This window comes from Rattus rattus, chromosome 6, assembly GCF_011064425.1.
Source record: "Rattus rattus isolate New Zealand chromosome 6, Rrattus_CSIRO_v1, whole genome shotgun sequence".
Taxonomy (NCBI): domain Eukaryota; kingdom Metazoa; phylum Chordata; class Mammalia; order Rodentia; family Muridae; genus Rattus; species Rattus rattus.
The window spans coordinates 1616362-1637153 of NC_046159.1; the positions used below are offsets into that span (position 1 = coordinate 1616362).

At 42.2% G+C, this 20792-nt stretch overlaps 1 protein-coding gene across 1 annotated transcript in view; it reads right to left on the minus strand.

The window, feature by feature from the left end:
• The window catches only part of Sox5 (SRY-box transcription factor 5), a 369147-nt gene that overhangs the window by 39712 nt on the left and 308643 nt on the right, over window positions 1-20792 (minus strand). The window contains exon 10 of the mRNA XM_032905393.1: window positions 975-1152. Within this exon, the coding sequence (XP_032761284.1) occupies window positions 975-1152 (178 nt within the window). The remainder of the gene's footprint in view (window positions 1-974; window positions 1153-20792) is intronic.

The window sequence follows — 20792 nt, forward strand, 5'->3', positions numbered from 1 at the left end:
AAAAGGTCAAAAATCTCATGGGAGTGTTCACCCTCACTCTGTCCATGTCTTTGCGTCTTAGCTTGCACTACGCGATGTCTGTCGTTTGTTTACAAGGTACTTAGCTTTGCGGTATATGTTATCCAAGTCTTTAGCGAAGCACCTGCATTTCACGGATGCAGATCTCTCTGGGTTGTTCCTCTCTTCTTACAGCCCAGAGTGTCTATGAATACATCCGTTCTTAAAATTTCAGTTTGGGTCCTGCTATTTTTAAGTTAGTCTAGCTTGATTCTTCCCAGTAGAATGCAGCACTCTCCTCTTTGACTACAGGATTAGAGTTGCGCTCTGGAGTCCCCTTCAGTGTTTATGAGTTACATTGTAACACGTCCCAAAGTAATCATGTAGTACCCAGGGCTAAACTGTGCTCCGGGCTTCCCAATCAGGCAGAAACAATAAATGTGTCACTTGTGTATGTTTTAATTCATGTATGGAAAATAAAAATGATAGTATTGGTTAACTCGTGAAGAATGACAGTCACAGGGAAACCAAAGGTAGCTCTCTGTACAAACCCTGCTTGTGTTCAGTTGGGATTTCCAATCGGAAGAGAGCAGAACAAACTTCCTGTCTCGTGGCTGACAGATGACCCAAACAGAATGCATTCCATACTATATATTTGTGCACATCACAACAATAAATAAAAAAAAATCTCAGAAAAGGTAAGTCACTTAGGAGCAAGAGTTTGGAACCAAGTTTCACTGTAATTAATCATTCATCCTCTTTAAAAAATAAACTGAAAGGCAAAGTTTCTCACATTCAGATTGCCAGGGTCAGTAGCAGTCATACTGAGTTGGAAATGTCTCTTGCATGTTTAAAGCAGACCTTAGGACAGTAACTCAATTACATCTCCCTCATTAACTCATGTGCAGCCTTCCTGGATGATTTCATTCCAATGCCATAAACGGAAAGTCAAGGAGAACAAGAGAAGCGTAACTTACCTATTGTGCTAACTCTCGCTGAAGGACTAGCTAACGCTGCTGGGACAGAGGCTTTGAGGGGACCCGCTCCACTGTTAATTCTCAGAGCTGGCATGTGAGGAGAGGTGGGTGACGCAGGTGATTTGCCGTCAGAGGTCTTGGGCTTAGCTGATAGGTTCAGTGGCTGGGCCACTTCATCCTGCAGGGATCACCAGAACACGAGCTGTGACAAGGTAAGACTGAGCAGAAACATCTAGAGAAGCACAGGTACACAGCCTGTCATTTTCCATCAGTCCTCTGACCATTTGCTCTCAACATTACAATGTCTGCCTAGCTGCTGACACGAGGCCGCTCCCAATGACACTCTACAGAGCCCTGTTACATATATAAAACAAGGAGCACACGCCCTGGCCCTCTGCTATCCTCAGAAAGCAGTCTTGGGATGCAGCCTGGGAGAACGACTCTCACGGAGCTGATCTCCAATGGGCACTTTCACTGTGAGACATTTTTGCACAGTTGATATGCAACTATGACGCTGGTCAGCCCTTTCCCTTTGTTTGCTTCTGTTTTCTGGAACAGACCAGTTAAAAAATTCAAGCATCTTGGTCCACATGAAGAGGTAAACAGCACCTGGACCATGTGTGTATGTGTGTGTGGGTGGCTCTGTTCAGAACTGCTCCTCCAGATTAAATAGTTAAAGAAATAGAATGTTCTAAGAAAACAATCATGTCCCCTAGGTTTCACAAAAGCAACTTTAGCTTTTCATCTACAAATTGAAGTAAACATGATTAATTGTTTTGGTGACATGTATTACCGAGACACCTAAATAAACACAACCATGGTCATAACATAAAATCTGGAAGATGCTCAAATACTCCTTAGAAAATCGCGTGGTACGGACGTCTGTCTAAGGCCAATTCGGTATAGTCAGTCACTTCAGTTGTTCTATGCTTTAGGAACGTTGCTTGATGTAGAAGCTTCTCTCTTGGCTCCCAGGTTGGGAATCACATAACAATTATGGATACAATACTGCTGGGTTTCTGTTGCATCATGGGAATCAGACGCAGCAGCTCTACCCTGCCCTCATCATTGCAAACCACTCCATCCCGCTATAAAACTGGAAAATTCTGGCAATTGTTTATGTTAGGTTCAGTAGTACTCGGATTTTACTGTAGAAAAGATTTCCTTCTAAATATTATTTCATGAGTTAAGAGTGTATATGGTATCTATCAATCACAGGAATTTTCTTTAAAGTGAAATGATCTTTAATCTAATAGGGCAAACAGATAGCTAAGAAACATATGCTAATTGCTATGAAAAAATCTAACTACTCACTATAGATGGGCATATATTATCTATACATACATATTTCCATATATGTTTATATATGAACAAATTCTGGAAACATTTCTCACTGCAATTAAATATTTATAGCTCTTAAAAATAAACTAAAAAGGTAAAAACTTTACACATAAATGTAATTGGAACTTTTAGATTGTTAGAGTCAATAGAACACTGACATACACACACACATACATACATACACACACGTGTGTGTGTGTGTGTGTGTGTGTGTGTGTGTACATCAACAGGATATTAAAAATCACTTCATAAAGAAAGTTGTGAGGGCACCCAGGGTACATAATACTGCTTGTGTTTTGAAAGGGCCTCATGGTTACAATATAGATTTTACTTAGAAAACCTGTGAACAAACTAGAAAAAACATTCTTATAATCTCTTTCTTAAGCTATGATTTATTTTAAAAGGAAAAACACATTTTTAAACCAATGAGGTAATTCTTATAGGCTATCTGATATCATTAGAAATATATAGTAAGTTAATAGTCATTATATAAAATTATATCCATTAATAGACTCTTGATAGGTAGTAAAATAAGACGGTCCCCTTACTGACAGGGAAGATATGACTCAGAATCATTTATTTTCTGCACTTAAAAAAGGTATAGAGGCCAAAGTATCCCCATCCTACTGAGTGTGAAATACTCAGCTGAGCTCTTCAGACAGAACCTACAGAACGCCTCAGTTAGCAGGAACTCAAAGTAGTGAATATATATGTATATATATATATATATATATATACATATACACACACACACACACACATATATATATATATATAATTTCTATAGAACTTGAGAACTGGTTTCAAGGCCAACTGTTGCAGATGCTTGGAGGTGAGTCCCAGCAACCTGGGTTTAAAAAAGTATCTCCCCGCGATTCTAATGTACTCTAAAGGTTGCCAGCTATTGACTTTAAAGGAGGCGATTTTCAAAGGTTACACTAGGTTTTCAGAAAGCTTCTCCAGTGGAAGGGCACACAAATTAAAATATGTACTATGATTACCGTCTTCAAAATTTGGTTGAGATATGTACTAATACAATTAGAAACAGTATGTGGATAAAAACTTGGTGCTACAAAGATTGGTCAGGTGCGGGATGAGGGGCGGGGCGTTCTGGCATAAGTGCCTGATTTCTCCATCAGTTGAGTCTAGTATCCCGATAGCCTGGTGGATTATTCATGCTACTTATTGTGTAGCTGTAAATATCCCATGCCTTCATCTCCCTGCTGTGTTTATGGTCTGTGTGAGGCCCAGGGCTTCAGTGCCAGCCCTAGAACATCCTTAGCATGGGATCAACAACTCTGCAAGACATTTCTGGGAAAGCTTTGGGAAGGTAATAACTGTACTTAACTGTGTAGAAAAATGAGGAGGAGATGGGGGTGGGAGTGTACTCTCAGAGTCAGAATGGGAATGGGGCACACAATCAGACAGCATGCATGTGGACCAGGAAGAGGGGGTGACATGACCGGTGAACCTGAGGGGACTGGGGATCCTGACATGGTGAAATGTCACATGTCTGAGCTTTAAACACAGCTATGACAGGTGCGTGCTGATGGGCGACTCCATTGTTTGTGAACACCCTGGATGCACTGCAACTTTCAATCTTTCCTTCAAGGCAATGCAATGTCTGAAAGGCAAAAAGTGCAAGGCCCCAAGGACGTATGACAGGTCGACAGTTCCAATTTGATAGAAATGTCATTCAGATTTGCCCTTTCAGTGTCTCCTCCACAGTGTGACAGGCTAGTGGTAGATTTAATAAGAAATCACACACACGATCCTAATGCTGGGAACGGCATACATAATTTTGGCCTATAATATATTACATCTTACAATTTGGTCAATTTTAATAATTTACTGCTGCTGAGATCATGAAGAAAGGGCCGTTATTCATGAAGAACAGGAAACTTACAGACCCATCCCAATTTTCTATTAATTATTGTTTATTTGGCCGGATAAAAATCCTACAGCATTTAAGTGGAAGTTGGGCTTGGCCTATGGCTTGAGGTGTGTGTTCTTAGCGTGATGGATATGGCCATAAACACAGAAGGTTCAGCATTTTCTAATTTGTGTTTTACTCGCAGTGTCTTATTTAGAAGAAAAACAAATTGAATAGCCTATCACAGCCAACCTCTCTATGCTGACCAGTAAAGCATACATGAAAATATAAATCAGCAATTCACATACAAAAGATGCTAAGTAACTTCCAAGGTCAGAAAAACATTTGTTGCCCATCCGCCAGCGAGCAGGGAGGAAAGAAATTTCTTTTCAGTTCCTCAACCAATTGTTGAACAAGTTTGCCACAATGAAACTTTTATAAGCGTTGTTACTTTGTAATTATTTCTTTTATACATAAGATGATAGTGGCTGGGGTTTTATTTACTTTGTGAATAGCTCCAAATGATAAATGGTTTAGGGAAGTCTAAACATAAACAGACATGTACGCTGAGGTAAACACATTCCGACTCATGGAAGGCAGGTATTTACATTCGCAGATCTCATTAGAGATATTCCAAATCACTTGTTTAATCTTCAATACCACAGTGATTTTTGTTTCTTTGTTGTCCTGATCTTCTTGCCTCTGCCTCTCAAGTGTGGGGGTCACAGATGTGGGCCTCCAGGCTTTTCCCAGCACCTTTGATACAATCAAGTAACCAAGAGTTCATGGGAAGAAGCTCAGAGTTTTAGTGAATCCTTGGATTTTGGCCTCACCATGCCCTGCTCTCTTAGCTTACACGATGACGTTGACCCTAGAGTTTAAGAGGCAGACTGGCTGCATCCTCTGAAGCTCTGATTCTGCTCTATGGTTAGTTATGTAGCCTAATCACGCAAAGGTTCGCGTAATGCACGAGAGTAAAGTTATACTGCATGCCTGCTATTTCACTCAATGGCAAAAAGTTATGCAGCCCATTGATGCAGCTGGGTGACTTTTTGTGATTCTCTATTGTCTATGTTACATTAGATAACATATTTTACAACGTTGATAAATTTAGACTGCTTGTTGAGAAAAACAATGTTTCAGTTCTAGTATCATTATTTCAATTTGTTATAGTTTAGAGTTACATAAAAAAGATCTCTTTAAATTCTCTTCTCATATATTCCATGTGGCATCATTTCCTGCTTCTTCTCATCCTCCTAAGTCTTGCCCCTTCATATCCGCTCTCCTTCAGATCCACTTCTCCCCTGTTTCCCTTCAGGAAAGAGTAGGCCTCCCAGGGATAGCAACCAGACACAGCATAAATGCTATAAGTGTCAAGACAGCCCCGCTCTTGTTAGGAGTCCCACAATAACACCAAGCTACACAACCATAGCATACAAGCAGAGAGCTTAGGTCAGGCTTCCAGACTGTTGATACAGGCTCCTTGATTGTTGCTTAAGTCTCTGTAAGCCCTTATGAGCCCTGGTTAGTTGACTCTGTGGGCCATGTTCTTGTGGTGACCTTGGCCCTCTAGCTCCTATAATCTTACTTCCCCTCTTCTGGAAAATCAGTCTTAATTGAGTAATTTCCTTTGTAAGATTGGCCTATGGCATGTCTATAGGGGAATCGATCGATTGTTAGTAGATATAAAAAGACTCAGTCCACTGTAAGTGGCACCATTCCCTAGGCAGGTAGCCCTGGTCTATATGAAAAACCTAGCAAGCATGAACCTAATGAGCTAGAAGCACTGCTCCATGGTTTCTTTTGTAAATTCACACTTGAGTTCCTGCCCTGATTTCCTTCCATGACAGAATGTGGTCTGGATGTATAAGCCAAATAAACTCTCTATTGCCCTATATTGGTTTTGCTCAGAGTGTTTTTAATCGTGGCAACCTAAACTCCCTACATGGTAAAAGAAAAATCTGAACCTGCAGAGAGAAGTTTTAGGAGTCTGTTGCTGAAGAGAACTTTGAATAAGCTGCTGGTTCATGCTTGTCACCTGAGAACATGAAATGGTTAAAATCAAGGCCAAACTCCATTCATTGGCAGCCACCGAGGCTCTTCTCGGTGAGAGTTAACCTCACTTAACAGCTACGGTCAGAGCAGTAGAGACACAGAGGCATTGATCAAGCTGTATCCTAGTGAGGCCATCATACACGTAGAAGTGCAAGTGAACTGGAGGAAGCAAAGAATGTAGACTAATTTATAGCTATAGGCAGACTGAGAACTCCTATCCTCAGAGACCCCAGGGCAATTTTATACAAATGGTAAGACAACTAAAATTAAAATGTATTTCAGTTCATTTGATGAGAATATGCCCCTTTACATTGTATGTGCCAAACATGAGGAGGGAAGGGCTAATTCACTTTCCAGCTCACAGTCCATCATTGAGGAAAACTGGCAGGAACTCAAGACAGAAACCTGGAATCAGGAACTGATGCAGAGCCCGTGGAGGAATAGTGTACACAGGATCGCTCCCCAGGGCTTGCTCAGCCTGAGGACAACCTACTGAGTGGTGGCCCCACCCATTGTTGGCCGGACCCTCTCACTTTAATCCAAATTTGGGAAAATGCCCTACAGACTTGACTACAGGTCAACTGATGTCAACATCACTTGGTGATGTTCCCTCTTCCAGATGACCCCAGCTTATGTCCGGTGGATAAAATTTAAATGTTGCATGTAGTTTTCATTCTTTGAAAACCCCCCAATGACCAAGAGACATAAATTTATTTTTGTATTACAATTTTATCTGACAAAGGTGAAGGTTTTCCTCAGAAGCTGACACGGATACTTCTTCCTCTCTGCTCTTTGATCACCTTTTTTATTCCAAGGAGATAGTAGACGTTAAAAATCGAGATGCCAGTACCCTAAGTTCTCTACTGATCTTTTCTCATTTTCATCCTTGTCTTTTACCACAGGGAAGTAAATTCATACCCTTGTGGTAGAAGCAAAGTCTCACCTGATAACATACAAAGAGTCATAGCCCTCGGAGCATACAGTTTCAATTTATTTACCTCTTTACTTGTTATTACTAATAACTGTCTGACTGGTGTTCTCAAACTACAGTCTTAAAATTTTACCAGCGATGGTTATTGGAAACCATACATTTATTTGCCAGTTAGTTTTTAGATCGCTTGTATGGAAATGGGTAAGATTATATAAACACAGCCAATAACCCCACATTAGGACCGGGGGATTGGCTCAGAGTTTTAAGAGCACCGGCTACTCTTGTAGAGGTCCTGGGTCAATGAGCTCATGACGCCCTGTAACTTCAAGTTCTGGCACCCTCTTTTGGCCTCAGTGGGCACTGCACATAGGTGGTGCACATACAAATACACATAATACATGTCTTATGAAGTAAATAGTCCAAAATCCATCCATCCGCCATTAGTCAAGCACTATTCCCTTCACTTAGCAATGGCTATTACATAGTGAACACTAAATAGTCGTGGATCATATCAACACAACCTCCATACAACGTGCTTAGGACGGAAGCTCCTTCTCAAGAACAAACCCTTGCACTCTGAATCTCCCATTAAGAAATGTATGCCCAGTTCCAGATGTTTTGGGTAGGAATGCTTTCCCAATGGCTGTGATGCCTTTAGACCCAGATACATAAAGCACAGGCCCTGGGTCTGTTAGCTCAGCTCCCAGATGTTCCTTCCTTGTTGGCATCCATTCTCCATCTCCTCACAGACTATATAGCCTCTGCCTGATTCCTTTAAAAGTAGATGCTAGGCCTATGTAGGTCTGGGAACTTTACACCAAGGGAGAAAGCCAGCACTTCTTTGAGTTGCTTGTTTTTAATTAAAGTGATTTCAGCAACGTTCAACACTGAATTTGTTATTTGAAATGCCCTCTGCTCCTTCTCTAGTGATGCTTCAGCTGGGTATTTTCCAACTTTGTTATTCAACAACTCAATGCTATGAGTCTTAAACACGCACAAACATGCATGAACACATATATGCACTCACACACTGGAAATCATAGAAAAGGTACACACTTGAAAAGGTAGAAAAGGACAAAGTGTACCATATAGAAGAACACCTATATCTTATACTTGATTTTAAGTAAAGAAAAAGAAAGAAAAGGTTTGAAAGACTTACATGAAAGAAATCCATTCTTCCTAAACACAGTTCTCCTCTGATAGCCTCTGGAGTGGCTCCCAATAGCACCTGCATTCTGGGGTTCTGTGCCACCAGCCCCTTCTTACAGAGGGCAGAGATGTCCTTTATAAACAGTAGGGTGCTATAGAAATAGCAAGATGAGTCTGGAAGACGGCTCAGTAGGCAAAGTGCTTGCTGGAAAATGTGAGGACCTCATTCTTGTTCCTCAGCAGCCACACATACTATAACTCCAGGGTTGGAGGTGTGGAGGCCGGAGGATCTCTAGGGCTTACTGGCTAGCTGGTCAAACTAAAAGTATAAGTTCCAGGTTCACTGAAAGAGACTGTTTCAAAAAGTAAGATGCATAATGATTGAAGTGGATATCCAATGTCTGTGTCTGGCCTCCACAGTTGCACACATACACATACCTGCACACACACCTGTATAAACACACATCTGCATACATACACAACTGCACACACACACACACATACCTGCACAGACACACATACACACCTACACACACACATATCTGCACACATACACACCTACACACACACACACACCCCTGCACATACACCTGCACACACACTTGCATACACACACACATCTGCATACATACTCTGCATACATACACATCTGTACACACACCTACACACACACACGCACCTGCACACACACACACACACACACACACACACATACACACACACAGAGTACAGTGTATGACTTAGATCCTAAGTAAAAAAGACCTTACAACTTTCCTTTTCCTATTATGATAGGCTCGACACATTTCTTGGTCATCTTCACCCATCGGACTGTCTGGGTGGCTGGCTGTGCACTCTAGGACATATGTCATTGTCCTTTCTTAACAACCCTGCCTGAGTTTCAACAGCCAAATCTCTCACTCTGGGGGAGCTATCATTCCCAATTAGCAGCTAACGCTCCTTGGGAAGTCACCCCACCTGCGATAAGGAGACCAGGTTTCATGTGTAAGGAAAGTCCCCCATTCAATGAACACTCTGTAGACGAGGTAGGCACCATTTGTTTATATTTTCCTTCTCTTTTAAGATTTCAATCCATTCCTTTTAAACTTCACATTCAAAATTTGGTACTTTGCATTCTCCTCTCCTAAAATGTTCTAGGAAAGTACTGTATACTCATAATTTCGATACGTTTACTTCCTAAACTGTCAGATGAGAATTCCTTAATCCCACCATCGCAGAAGAAAAGCCCCTTGCAGAAAGTCTGCAAACAATCCTGTGTGTGAAGAGGAGTAGAAGCGTAGTCAATGGTATTTGTTCCAATGCTCATACCATGGAGGCAGTAACACAGAGAGCCACTCATTCACTGAGGCCGTGACACACAGATGATGGTGTTTCACACTCAACTTTGTTTACACTCGGAGTCGCTGACAATTTTATAAGCGTAACAGTGATGGTCCCTTTGGTCTCTGCTGGTTGTTCTTTCTGGATAATGTATACCGGCTTCTAAAGTGAATGCTGAGCCTCCAGCACGAGGCTGAAGGAAACAGAGCAGCCAGAGCGGCTGTGAATAGCCAGGCCAGCTTCTCCTGTTAGCCTCTACATGCAGATTTCCAAAGACCTTAAAGGAGCTTTAAAAAATGAAGTTGAAGGAGTCTGAAATGTGTTGCACAACCCCAGGAACATTCTTTAAAGTGACGTCCCTGTCATTCACTGTCGCACAGGGAGGTGCCCAAGTTCTCAAGGAGAGGCTGGATTCCCACACACATGAAGATCACTGGAGCTCACTGGTTTACAAACCATGGGACGTGGGAGGGGCAGTGATCTGTTCTATCACCAACTCTGCATCCGGCACACTAGCATCTGTAACCAGGCCTTAAGGTATAAACTGATATCACTACTGAACCTAGAAAAGGAATTCTGGTCAGACAGGACAACGTTCCAAATATCGTGGCATGAGTTGCAGACTGACCTACTGAACTTGGAGAGCTAAAAACTGATCCTATGGAGGGAGGGAAGGCTTTTCACTCAGAGAAACAACAATCACCAAACCTCAGATTAAAATGTTGATGAGCTGTGATCCTGAAACGACGCAAGATACCACATCTGGAATGAGCTCAGAAGTCTCATTTCCTTTAAGAAATTATCAATAGTCTCTTATGGTTTAGGTTTCCGATAGACCTTAAGTAGGTGTCTAGGCACAAGCAACTGACTAATCACTAGGAAGCAACCTGGAAGGGGAGTTGGCATAACCATGTACTAGCAATTTGATAAAACTCCAGTCAATTTCATGAAAGGCCTCTGTTCTGGGCTCACGTATGCATATGTGTGGGTCCTCGGGACAGCAATCTCCAGTGGTCTAGTGAGTCTAGTGGTCACTGTGACAGGCTGCTTAATGCTAAGCGGCAGTTATGACAGTTAGCTGATGTCTTGTAGTCTGGGAGACTTTCATGAGAATCAAATTGTCTAAGGCAGAGAACCCCGGGGAGGAATGGAGCAGGAAGACACACACACACACACACACACACACACACACACACACACACACACACACACACACACACACAGTGGGGGAGAAAGATGGAGGCAGGGGGGAGAGAGGAGAGAGACAGAGACAGAGACAGAAATAGAGAGAGAGAGAGACGGAGAAGGTTAGGGAGTCTGGGACAGTTTCCTGTTTTATCACTGTTTTGGTTTATGGTGTTGAAGGCTTCAGACGTGAAATGTTTCAGAGAGCTTCTCTTTAAAGTTCTCCTTATGGGTGCCACACGCATGCCTACCCTATAGAAGGCGATATGTCTGGGGTTATGTATCGGCATTTCAACTTTCCTAATGCTCGCAGAGGCTGCAAACAGAAAACGGAGGATACCGGATTAACTGTTAATTAGAGGAACGGTTAAGATCGACAATGAGCGGCTCCTGATAAAGTGTTTTCTTCATTGTACTCAAGTGCTTAAAGATGATTCACAGCCAAGAGTTGTTACATCTGCTTGTCTTTAATACACACTGAACAGACGACTCCCCAAGGGCTGCAGAACAGGGGATGTACAAACTACGGAATGCATCCCTCTGACACTTCGGGGTCTTCAAGTGAACTCCTGCTTGAAATTTCAGTCTTCACAGCCTTGGTCCCTTCTCTTGTCCCCAAAAGTAGGTCTGAGTTCTCTTGAGACTCACTGTTCAGAGGCCTCGGCTAAAGGGTTATTATTGAATTCTTTATAGCTATGACGTCCACAAACGCCATCCAAATCCAGTTGTTTAAATGAACTTTTTAGCACTTTTTACAAAAATTGAACTTTTCCTCACATCTTAGTCCTCACACTTTTAGGATTGTGAAACTACAAGGAGGTATACACTGAAGACATAAGCGGTTATAATATTAAGTCCTAAAAAATGCTTCCTCTTCCTCTCTCCACCCCGGAGGTCCCGCCTACTCCTCACCCACTGATTGGTCCCTTGAGATCTTTATTCATTAGGGGCGTGCTCTGCCACACCTAGGGATTGGGTAATGGTTTCTACTCTAAATGCTTTTACAAGGGGGACTGGGATTACAGCTCCGAGTTCTACAGACTTTGTGTTTGTGTGGGGATTACAGCTCCGAGTTCTGCATATTTTGCGTTTGTGCGACCCTGATCTCGAGCCCAGCCATCAACAAAGCAACAGCAAACAGAATGCCAACAAGGACCGCCGAACTGCTTGCAGATCGCTCCTTAGTCCCCAGTACGTTTATCAGAAGCAATTACTTTTCAACCGCAACTGACTTAAAGCATTTTCCTCTTCCCTTCCTTTTATAACCAACATGCCAAAAATTAGATGAAAATGTGAACCTAACTGCGCCCTGTTTACTGATTTCTCCCTTCTCCCAAAGAAAGTTAAGAACTTTCTTATTCAATTTTGCTACAGAAAAAGCTAGTTTTCAAGAAGTAAATCTATACAGCTCAATGTGCTGTTGCATAACTTTCTGGAGGAATATGTTGATGTCGTGAAGCATATGCATACTGAGTTTGATTGTTAATCAAACGTTTGAAGTTATTTTATTAATTAGCTGTTTGTTTGGTTTACCTGCTGATTTGTAACTACAACTCACCTGCATTTCCTAGCTGCCAACAGGAATTTCCCCCCTCAATATTTAAGGGAACCCCTGCACCGCTGTGGGATTCCAGTCTCCTCAGCCCTGGCCCCTTCCCCTTCTATAGTTTACAGGCTGCAAAGCCCTTCATATGCTCTCATTTACTCCTGGGGATAAAGCCTGCAATCATCACTTCCCAGACATGGCCTCTGGGCTGGTTCTGCAGCCATCAGCATCCAAGAAGCTACCCATCCCAGGAGGATGACATCCATCCCAAGAGGAAAGATTTGCTAGCCAATCATTTAAAAGAGCAACAACAAAAATCCTTAACAGCTAATGATGTAATGTTTGATTTAATTTAGACGAGAATGTTAGATCTGATGTGGAAGAGAACACGAAGGGTTATTATCGGACAACCTGGATATGGGCCCTGGTAATATGTTTATCAAATTATGAAGCAGGCAAAGTGGCTAAAATTCCAAACACATTGCATACCTAAAATTTATATAGAAATACTCCCAATGAACATCGTAAACTTTCCAAATGCCATTATTTTAATGGGCTTGCTTTTTAAATTTTAGTGTGAGTGTGTGTGTGTGTGTGTGTGTGTGTGTGTGTGTGTGTGTGTGTGTGTGTGTGAATGTGAGTATGGGTGCCTGCCAATGCCAGTAATGGATACCAAGTCCTATAAAACTGAGGTTACAGATGTTGTAGGCAAAAGAATGTGACTTCTGGGAACCAAACCTGTGTCCTCTACAAGGAACCCACTAAACCACCTCTCTAGGTACATGATGATGATGGTGGTGGTGGTGATGATGATGGTGGTAATGGTGGTGGTGATGGTGATGGTGGTGACCTACTTTTGTTTCTACATAAAACCCACTGTCACTCTACACTGACCTAGATCCTCTGGGGTCACTAGGACAAAAAGCAACATTTCAAGAGACTGAGAGGGTGGTATGGACCTTTAAGCCACTAACTGACCGGACCTTGGGTCCATTGCGGGCTGATGTTCAGTTGGGTGGGTTTAGGGGTATGTGCAGGCCAGTTAATCATGACTTAGAACTGACAACCTCAACGGAGCGGTGGGGACATTCTCCTCCTTCATGCCAATGACAGAAGCAGCCACCCATTATTAAGAAAGTCCATGAGTCATCAGCTACTTATGCAGAATATTCTGGAGACAGAGTATTTTTTTCTGAAGATATTGAAGGTGATTTGTTGGACCATATATTCTGCCTATATAATATAAACCCAGGGTACAGGCCAAAGGAAATCCAAATCCAAGCGAAGAAAGCCGAGAGCTGAGTCTCAGATAAAGTTTGGTTTTAACCGGAATGATCTTGGCTTTATATGAGTGTCCTCAGAGAATAATGATTCTCAAGTGTCTGCTCTGCTTAAGCACGCCGCTGGACGTGAGGCATGGCGAGACTGATTTATCAGATATTCATTTAAGAAATAGTCAATTAAAATAATTAATGTGTAGTGAACTCAGCTGTAATGCCTTGTGTTTAATTTTTCACAGCCCATACCATTAGAAGAATAATATATTTCCCACTCTGAATAGCATAATTTTACCTATCAAGTACAATGACATCATTATAGAGGTGTGTGTGTGTGTGTGTGTGTGTGTCTGTGAGTGAGTGTGTGTGTGAGTGTGTGTGTGAGTGTGTGTGTGAGTGTGTGTGTGAGTGTGTGTGTGTGTGTGTGTGTGTGTGTGAGTGTGTGTGAGTGTGTGTGAGTGTGAGTGTGTGTGAGTGTGTTTGTATTTGTGTACACTAATAGGTACACTCACCACACACAGGCTAAGTGCTGGGGTCAGAGTTGGACACTGAATGTATTCATTGGTCATCTCTCTAGTTTAGTATTGAGATCAGGCCTTTGACTGGGGACCAGAGTCCAGCCGTTCCAGGATGCTGTCTGTCTAGCGACACTGGGGTGTCTTGGTGCTGGGGTGACACAGATGTGGAAAGAATATGGTTCCCATGCTGGCACCAACAGCGGACTCCCCACCCAGTCAGTGATCTTCCCAGCTTCAATCCTGGACTGAGTTCAGGAGAAAATATTGAGTGATTCTACCTTAGAGTTTTATGTTATTTTAAATAGTGTTCTTGTCTACTAGATTACCCCATAAAGTGAATCTGTCCTTTTGGTTACTACAGAATAAGATGTATTATATACACAATAATCTCTGTAAGAGTATTTGTAATATGTAATGTTGCAGTGTATTTTATATGCACATATACTATGAAGTTGTATCTGTGTAAAATTATATTAAATAAGTAACAATACAGAGGTTATACTTAATTCAATGTTATGTTCAGTGAGTCCAGTTACATAGTGCTATGTATAATCTATATATAAATGCATAAACATCACAGGCACATGTATCTTTAAATGATGGCTTTCTGTTATCTTAAGGGATCGTTTGGCATACAAGGGGCAGAGAAAGAGAATCTCAAAAAGATAAAAAAAAACAGGAAAACAAACTAGTAAGATTTATCTTCTAAAATTCTTCTCTTGGATTATTAATTAAACAATGTAAAGCAAACCAGCAAACGCCTATAATAAGTCTAATCACCTGATTATTCTCCACAGGAGGGAGGCCGCTCACTTTAATATGTATTCTTAGTGAGTTAATAAAGCTAATGCGTAAAATAGAAAGCCAGTTAATTAACCTATATCTGATCAAAATACTGCTTGGGATTTTTTTTCTGGCCTCGCGTAGCCTGTGCTATAGTTAAACTTACAATGTAGCTAATATGACCCTGATTTCCCGTCTTCCCGTCTCTACCTCCAGAGTGTTGGGGTAGCAGCATGGTGCACTACCATATGTTTTTAGGAAGTGGTGGGCTTCAAATGCAGGGCTTTCTGCAGGACAGGCGGTCCATGGGCTGGGACACAACACCCAGTTTCTACATCAAGTTTTCCCTAACCACAAGACATCCTCCATAGCGAGTTTCACAATCAGAACTAAGAGCAAAAAGTGTCAAAGTGTGAATGCTTCCTGCACATCACAGAAAGGGTTTGTAAATGAAGCTCATATACACATGCATATACACATGCACACATGCGAGTGTGCACATGCATACACACACACATACACACACACACACACATGCACATAAACATGCACGTACACATACTCTGCAATACACAGTGTCTCTGTCAACTGCGGTCTGCACAATTCCTAAATCAAGAGTATCAAGCCTAATCTAGGAAAATAAACACTGACAAATCCTACCTCTCCATTCCATAATCTTTCTGGATATGGAGTCCTTCTCCAAAGGAGTCCAAGAACATGGATTTATTTTTCCTATTGCCTATGTTATCTAGACATGCTCCTGCAATGGGCTCTGAGCACAAAGTACTTCAAAAAAGGGGCACCATGCTTAGTAGGACTGTAAAATCCCCACCCTCAAGGGGCTCAGAATCTCAGGGGGTTGATTTCCTAAGAACTGAGCTGCTATTGAGAGCATTGGTCGGGGCGCCCCGAAGTCACTCTCAGTGAGCTAACCTGGTCTTTATAGAAGTGGTTCTTGGGTAGAAAGCATTGCACAGGGTGTCAGGACGGAACGGTGGAAGGAAGAAGGCAGAATCACTGTACAGAGGAGGAGGAATGAGGGAAATGAGTGAAATGAGGTAAGATGGTGAATCAGAAGGTGGCACCCTTAGCGCTTGCTGTGAAGGGATCAGGACAGATGAGGGGGACTGGCTCCCAGAATGCCGTGGGAAGCCAGCAAGGCACCTCCTTTGGACATTTCTATCTTTGTGTTTTGATTCTTAAATCCACTCAGAGTTCTAGAAGAGATCTTGCTGTCACTCATACTTTTCTTCAAGGTCTGAGGAGACTGCAACTCGCGCTCTGCAGGGTGCTGTGTGATCCTCTTGGATCCACCCCCACCCCCACCCCCACCCCAGTTAGAAACTTTTCTTCAATAGTTTATGCCATAACAGAAGAGCACTCGGCCCCTGGTGGTTTAATTGTGGGTTTTCTTGTATGTGTGTCCCATTACGTTGCACAAGGCTCGCATGGGTGTTTTGTATGCCGTCTTCCTTCCTCCCGTTTGGTATCCAGCATATCATAACTCATCTCCCGAAAGCAGGGCTAGAAGCCACAGCTACGTGAAACACTTCATTACATCGTTTTAAAAAATTATATAAGGCAGGGAAGAAACATATTGCTTCTTCCAGGCAAGGTCCGAAGTCGGCTGCTTGGGGCAGATTGACAGAATTTCTTTCTACTGACTTAGAAAGCATCCCTGTTTTCCCTCAGTTGGGCTGCGCTGACAAATGCAACTTTTCAAAGCTGGATATGATGTAGATTTAAGCCACACGTGGTGGTGACAAACGGTTCAGTGGCTGCTATCACTGGACTGCTTTGACATAAGCATGGTCTCTCTGTTTACTTATCTTTATTCATTCATTTTTTTGATATTTTATTATTGCCTGGTTTGCATGGGTGTTTTGCATGCAAGTATGTCTGCGCCCGACACGTGCGTCTGATGCCTGGGCAGATCAGATCACCTGGGCAGAGTTAGGAGATGCTGTGAGCCACCTTGTTGGTGTTGGGAATGGAACACTTGTCCTATGGAAGGACAGCCAGTGACCTTTGAAACACCGAGCTCTCTCTCTCCAGTCCTGGCTTAGGTCTCTCTCCATTGATTTGATTCCAAGTGTATAAATTACTTTCCTTGATGTAACAGATCATAATTCTAGTTCGGTGTAAATCTGTCAATCCTGATGAAAAGTGACAGCCAAAATGTACCAAACCACAATCACTTGGCCTTTCTCTCAGAACCAAACCGGACTGAACCGGAATCATCACTCTTAGAAAAAGTGATAGCCCAATCTATAAAAATTGGCACCAGAAAATTCCACCATTTGACCCAAAATTCCTGCCTCGTCTTGTACACACAAGGGGCTGACCTCAGTACTGGGCTCCTGCCGACTTCAAATGGAACTCTGATCCCCAAAGCCTTGCACGGTGAAGTATAGAAAACACAGATCGGTACCTATTTGTGGGCACTCCTGCCACCGTCACAACGCTTTTAAAGCACACTTCGTGGCAGCATCCCCTCTCACGTTATTTTAAGTGCTACTGGAAATAAAATGCCACAAGAGAAAGATGATTTTTTTTTTGCAACACTTCATCCATTCTATTTCTGCTCGCAAATTCTTCTCCCCCCCACCCCATTTATGAAATATCCACAAAAGCCATCAAAACTGAACAACGGAAAAGCTCAAATTATAAAACAGACAAGAAAAAAAAAGCAAGGTCTCTCAGTTCCTGGAAGGGCCGCTTAGATGCCGGTCTCCAGTGCTATCTGAGTACTGGAAATCATTTCACCATATATTGCGCTAGAGCCGAAACCAAACACAATCTGCAGTTTTTATGAGGACACTATAGTATTAGGTGTGTTTGGAAGTAGCAAATAATTGGAAAGAAAGTAAATTTGTATCTAGTTAAGTGTTTGAAGTTTTCCTCCTTATGTTGGTAGTATTTAAGTTGGAAAAGTAACGTTTATTCTGTTGTCTGTATATAGACAAAAACAACTCATATTTGTCCGCAGAAAAACACAATTGCTGAATGTATCTTCAACTTCCTGTGCATAGTTGGAAGAGTCGCCTGTGGCTCTCAAGGTAGGTGGTATAACCAAGGAGGTCCAATTAAATTACCTACGAGAAAGGCACATTCTTCCCTGTCAACCTCAGGTACCTAGGGGTTACCTATGTCACATGGTATGTGTGCCCAGATCTCAGACTGTAGAGACCTCAGAGGTGAACTTTGACCTTTCAAACTCAATCGACTCCATACTCACGGTTACTCTGATGCACCCATTCAGACTGCATCCTTTTCCCTCTACGTTTCATGATAATTTGCTGATATATATTTATATGTAAATATAAACACACATATATGTGTGCATGCATAAATGTATACATTAGGAATAACTGTGTTCTTCCATTTATATTAGCAATAAAGAGAAATGATATATAGTGATTCAAAACTCCAAGGTTGCAAGTTTTCAGGCTCTGGATTAAAATAGTCTCTGTTTCTATGGTGATGCCTAGACCAACGCTTGGCGTTGGGGTCCGGAGAGTCTCTGTGAGTTTGAGGCCATCCAGGTCTACACAGAGAGTTCCAAGTCAGGCAGGGCTGCACCGTGAGACTCTATGTCTCCTTAAGTGAACTTTGTATAATTAGTGTCACTTCCATAGTGTAGGTGCAGGAGTAGATATAAAACAGATACACCTGAAAATACTTCACACTGCAAAATACAATATGATAACACAGGCATGGCTGTATCATCATAAGTGAAATATCGGCGAGACAAAATAAATACTAAGAACCTTTGAACGTATGTGATTAGACAAATCATGTCACTAATATCTGGCCACGAAAGTTACCTTTTTTATAGCTACTTTATACAAATGTTACAGAAGTTTATAAAGAATGTGTTTGATAAGATTCATTTTATTTTATGTGTATGTGTGAGTGCACACATGTACATCTGTGTACTATGTGCTGCCAATACATGTGTAGATATGAGCATGTATGTTATTGTACTACAGAAGTCAAAAGAGAATCTAGAATGCTCAGGTCCTGGAAATCAGATCCATAACTTATAACTGCTAGACCGTATCTCCAGTCTCTCATTGATTTTTAAATTGATGCTCCAAATAGATGCTTAATTGTTGAAATCATATTAAGAATGTAAAGTTTTGGATAAATTTCAAATCAAACATATATATACATACATATATATATGCATATGCATGTATATATATGCTGTTTTCCTAGGTATAAAGATGAGACGTTTCATCTATACACAGACAACGGTATGGAAGCTAACTTTTCAAGTTATGTACTATCAAAATAACAAGAAAATTTGTGAACACTTAACGAGATGCAAATTTATTTTCCTTCAAATTATTTGCTACTTCCAAACATATGTAATGATATGCTGGTACATATAATTTGTTGATATGCAGGTTTGCATTTGCCTAAACGCCATGATACATGGTATCAGCAGTGCATACAACGTGTATTGAGTTATCTATCTTTCTGAAATAAAATGAATGCTGCAGAGAGCACATTCTGCTTTTGTTTATGGACTCACGCCTTGTGTGAGAGCCGTGCATGCTCTTGAATGCTGGGCCTTCTCCCCAGACCCTCACCGGGGTACGCGTCCATAGACTCTTGTATTCACTGATCTACAGCAGCTACATCTTTTCAGGGCTGAAAATTGAATTCAGAGCCTTGCTCTCCATGCACTGGTTAAGTACCCAATCAGAGAGCTACTACTCCTTGGCCCTTGTGGTTTACTCTGGGTCTCACCCTAGAGCTAAGTTGGCCTTGAACTTGTGAGCTTCCTGCTTCACTACCAAGTGCTAGCACCACCAGAGTTTTACCATGGTGCCTGAGCGACAAAGAGTCTGTGGTATTGTCTCCGTCCTTGCTGTACTTCTAATTTGACCATGAAGACATCAGTACTAGGTTCCCCCTGGTATCGAACTAGTACGACTAAAGAGAACCTTGCCATTCGCCTCATACAGGTGGCTGTCATACCATCGATTATATTTTAATTGAAAATAGTAGCAACCAAAGCAGACTTGATAGAGTGATTCCACTTTTAAAAAAAAATAAAAATAGGGACTGCTACGGGCTAAATAAAATCCCCCTTCCCACGGCGAGCCACACGTGAGGGTTTCTCTGTATCCTTTTGTCGCACTGGCCCTGTGGGCCTGGGCTGTGAAGATCAGCCACATAGCCCGTCTTCAGCTCCTACAACTGTAATGGACAATGATGTGTCAATCAATACATATTTGTCAAATCAAACTGTCCTGTCCCTCCAGTGGCGATGGATGTCAGCAGTGCTCAAATTTCAGAGTGTTCCTAAGGATGTCTTGCAAAGATGATTCAAATGTGAATTCCCTGGCCTAGGAGCTTAGAACAGACAGCAATCTTGCCTTGGGCGCAATGTTTTCTGAGGCTACCCTGAGGAAGGCAAACGACCGTCAACTGTGACAAATAAGAAGCGTGCCACCCCTCATCACAGGCTCAGAGAGCATCGCAGAAGCAGGAGGACAGCAAGAGACAGGGGACTGAGGTGTAGGCGGCAAGACAGTGACTTCTAGACATGAGAGGGCAGCTGCATCCTTGGAACTTCAACAAAATGGCCTCCCGATCAAGGTCTGCAAAGTGGTAACACCAACCGACATGCGTTTGTGGACGGGGAAAGTCTCACAAGACCCCATCCCCAGGTGAAGCACCTCAGGCAACCACTGGCTGCTGAGACAGGGCCAGTCAATTGTCCCCTGGGACACACCTCTGAGGCTGGGTGGTCAGCATAAACACATGCACATGTATGTGAGCAGCACTGAGTGGACCAGATAGAGTCT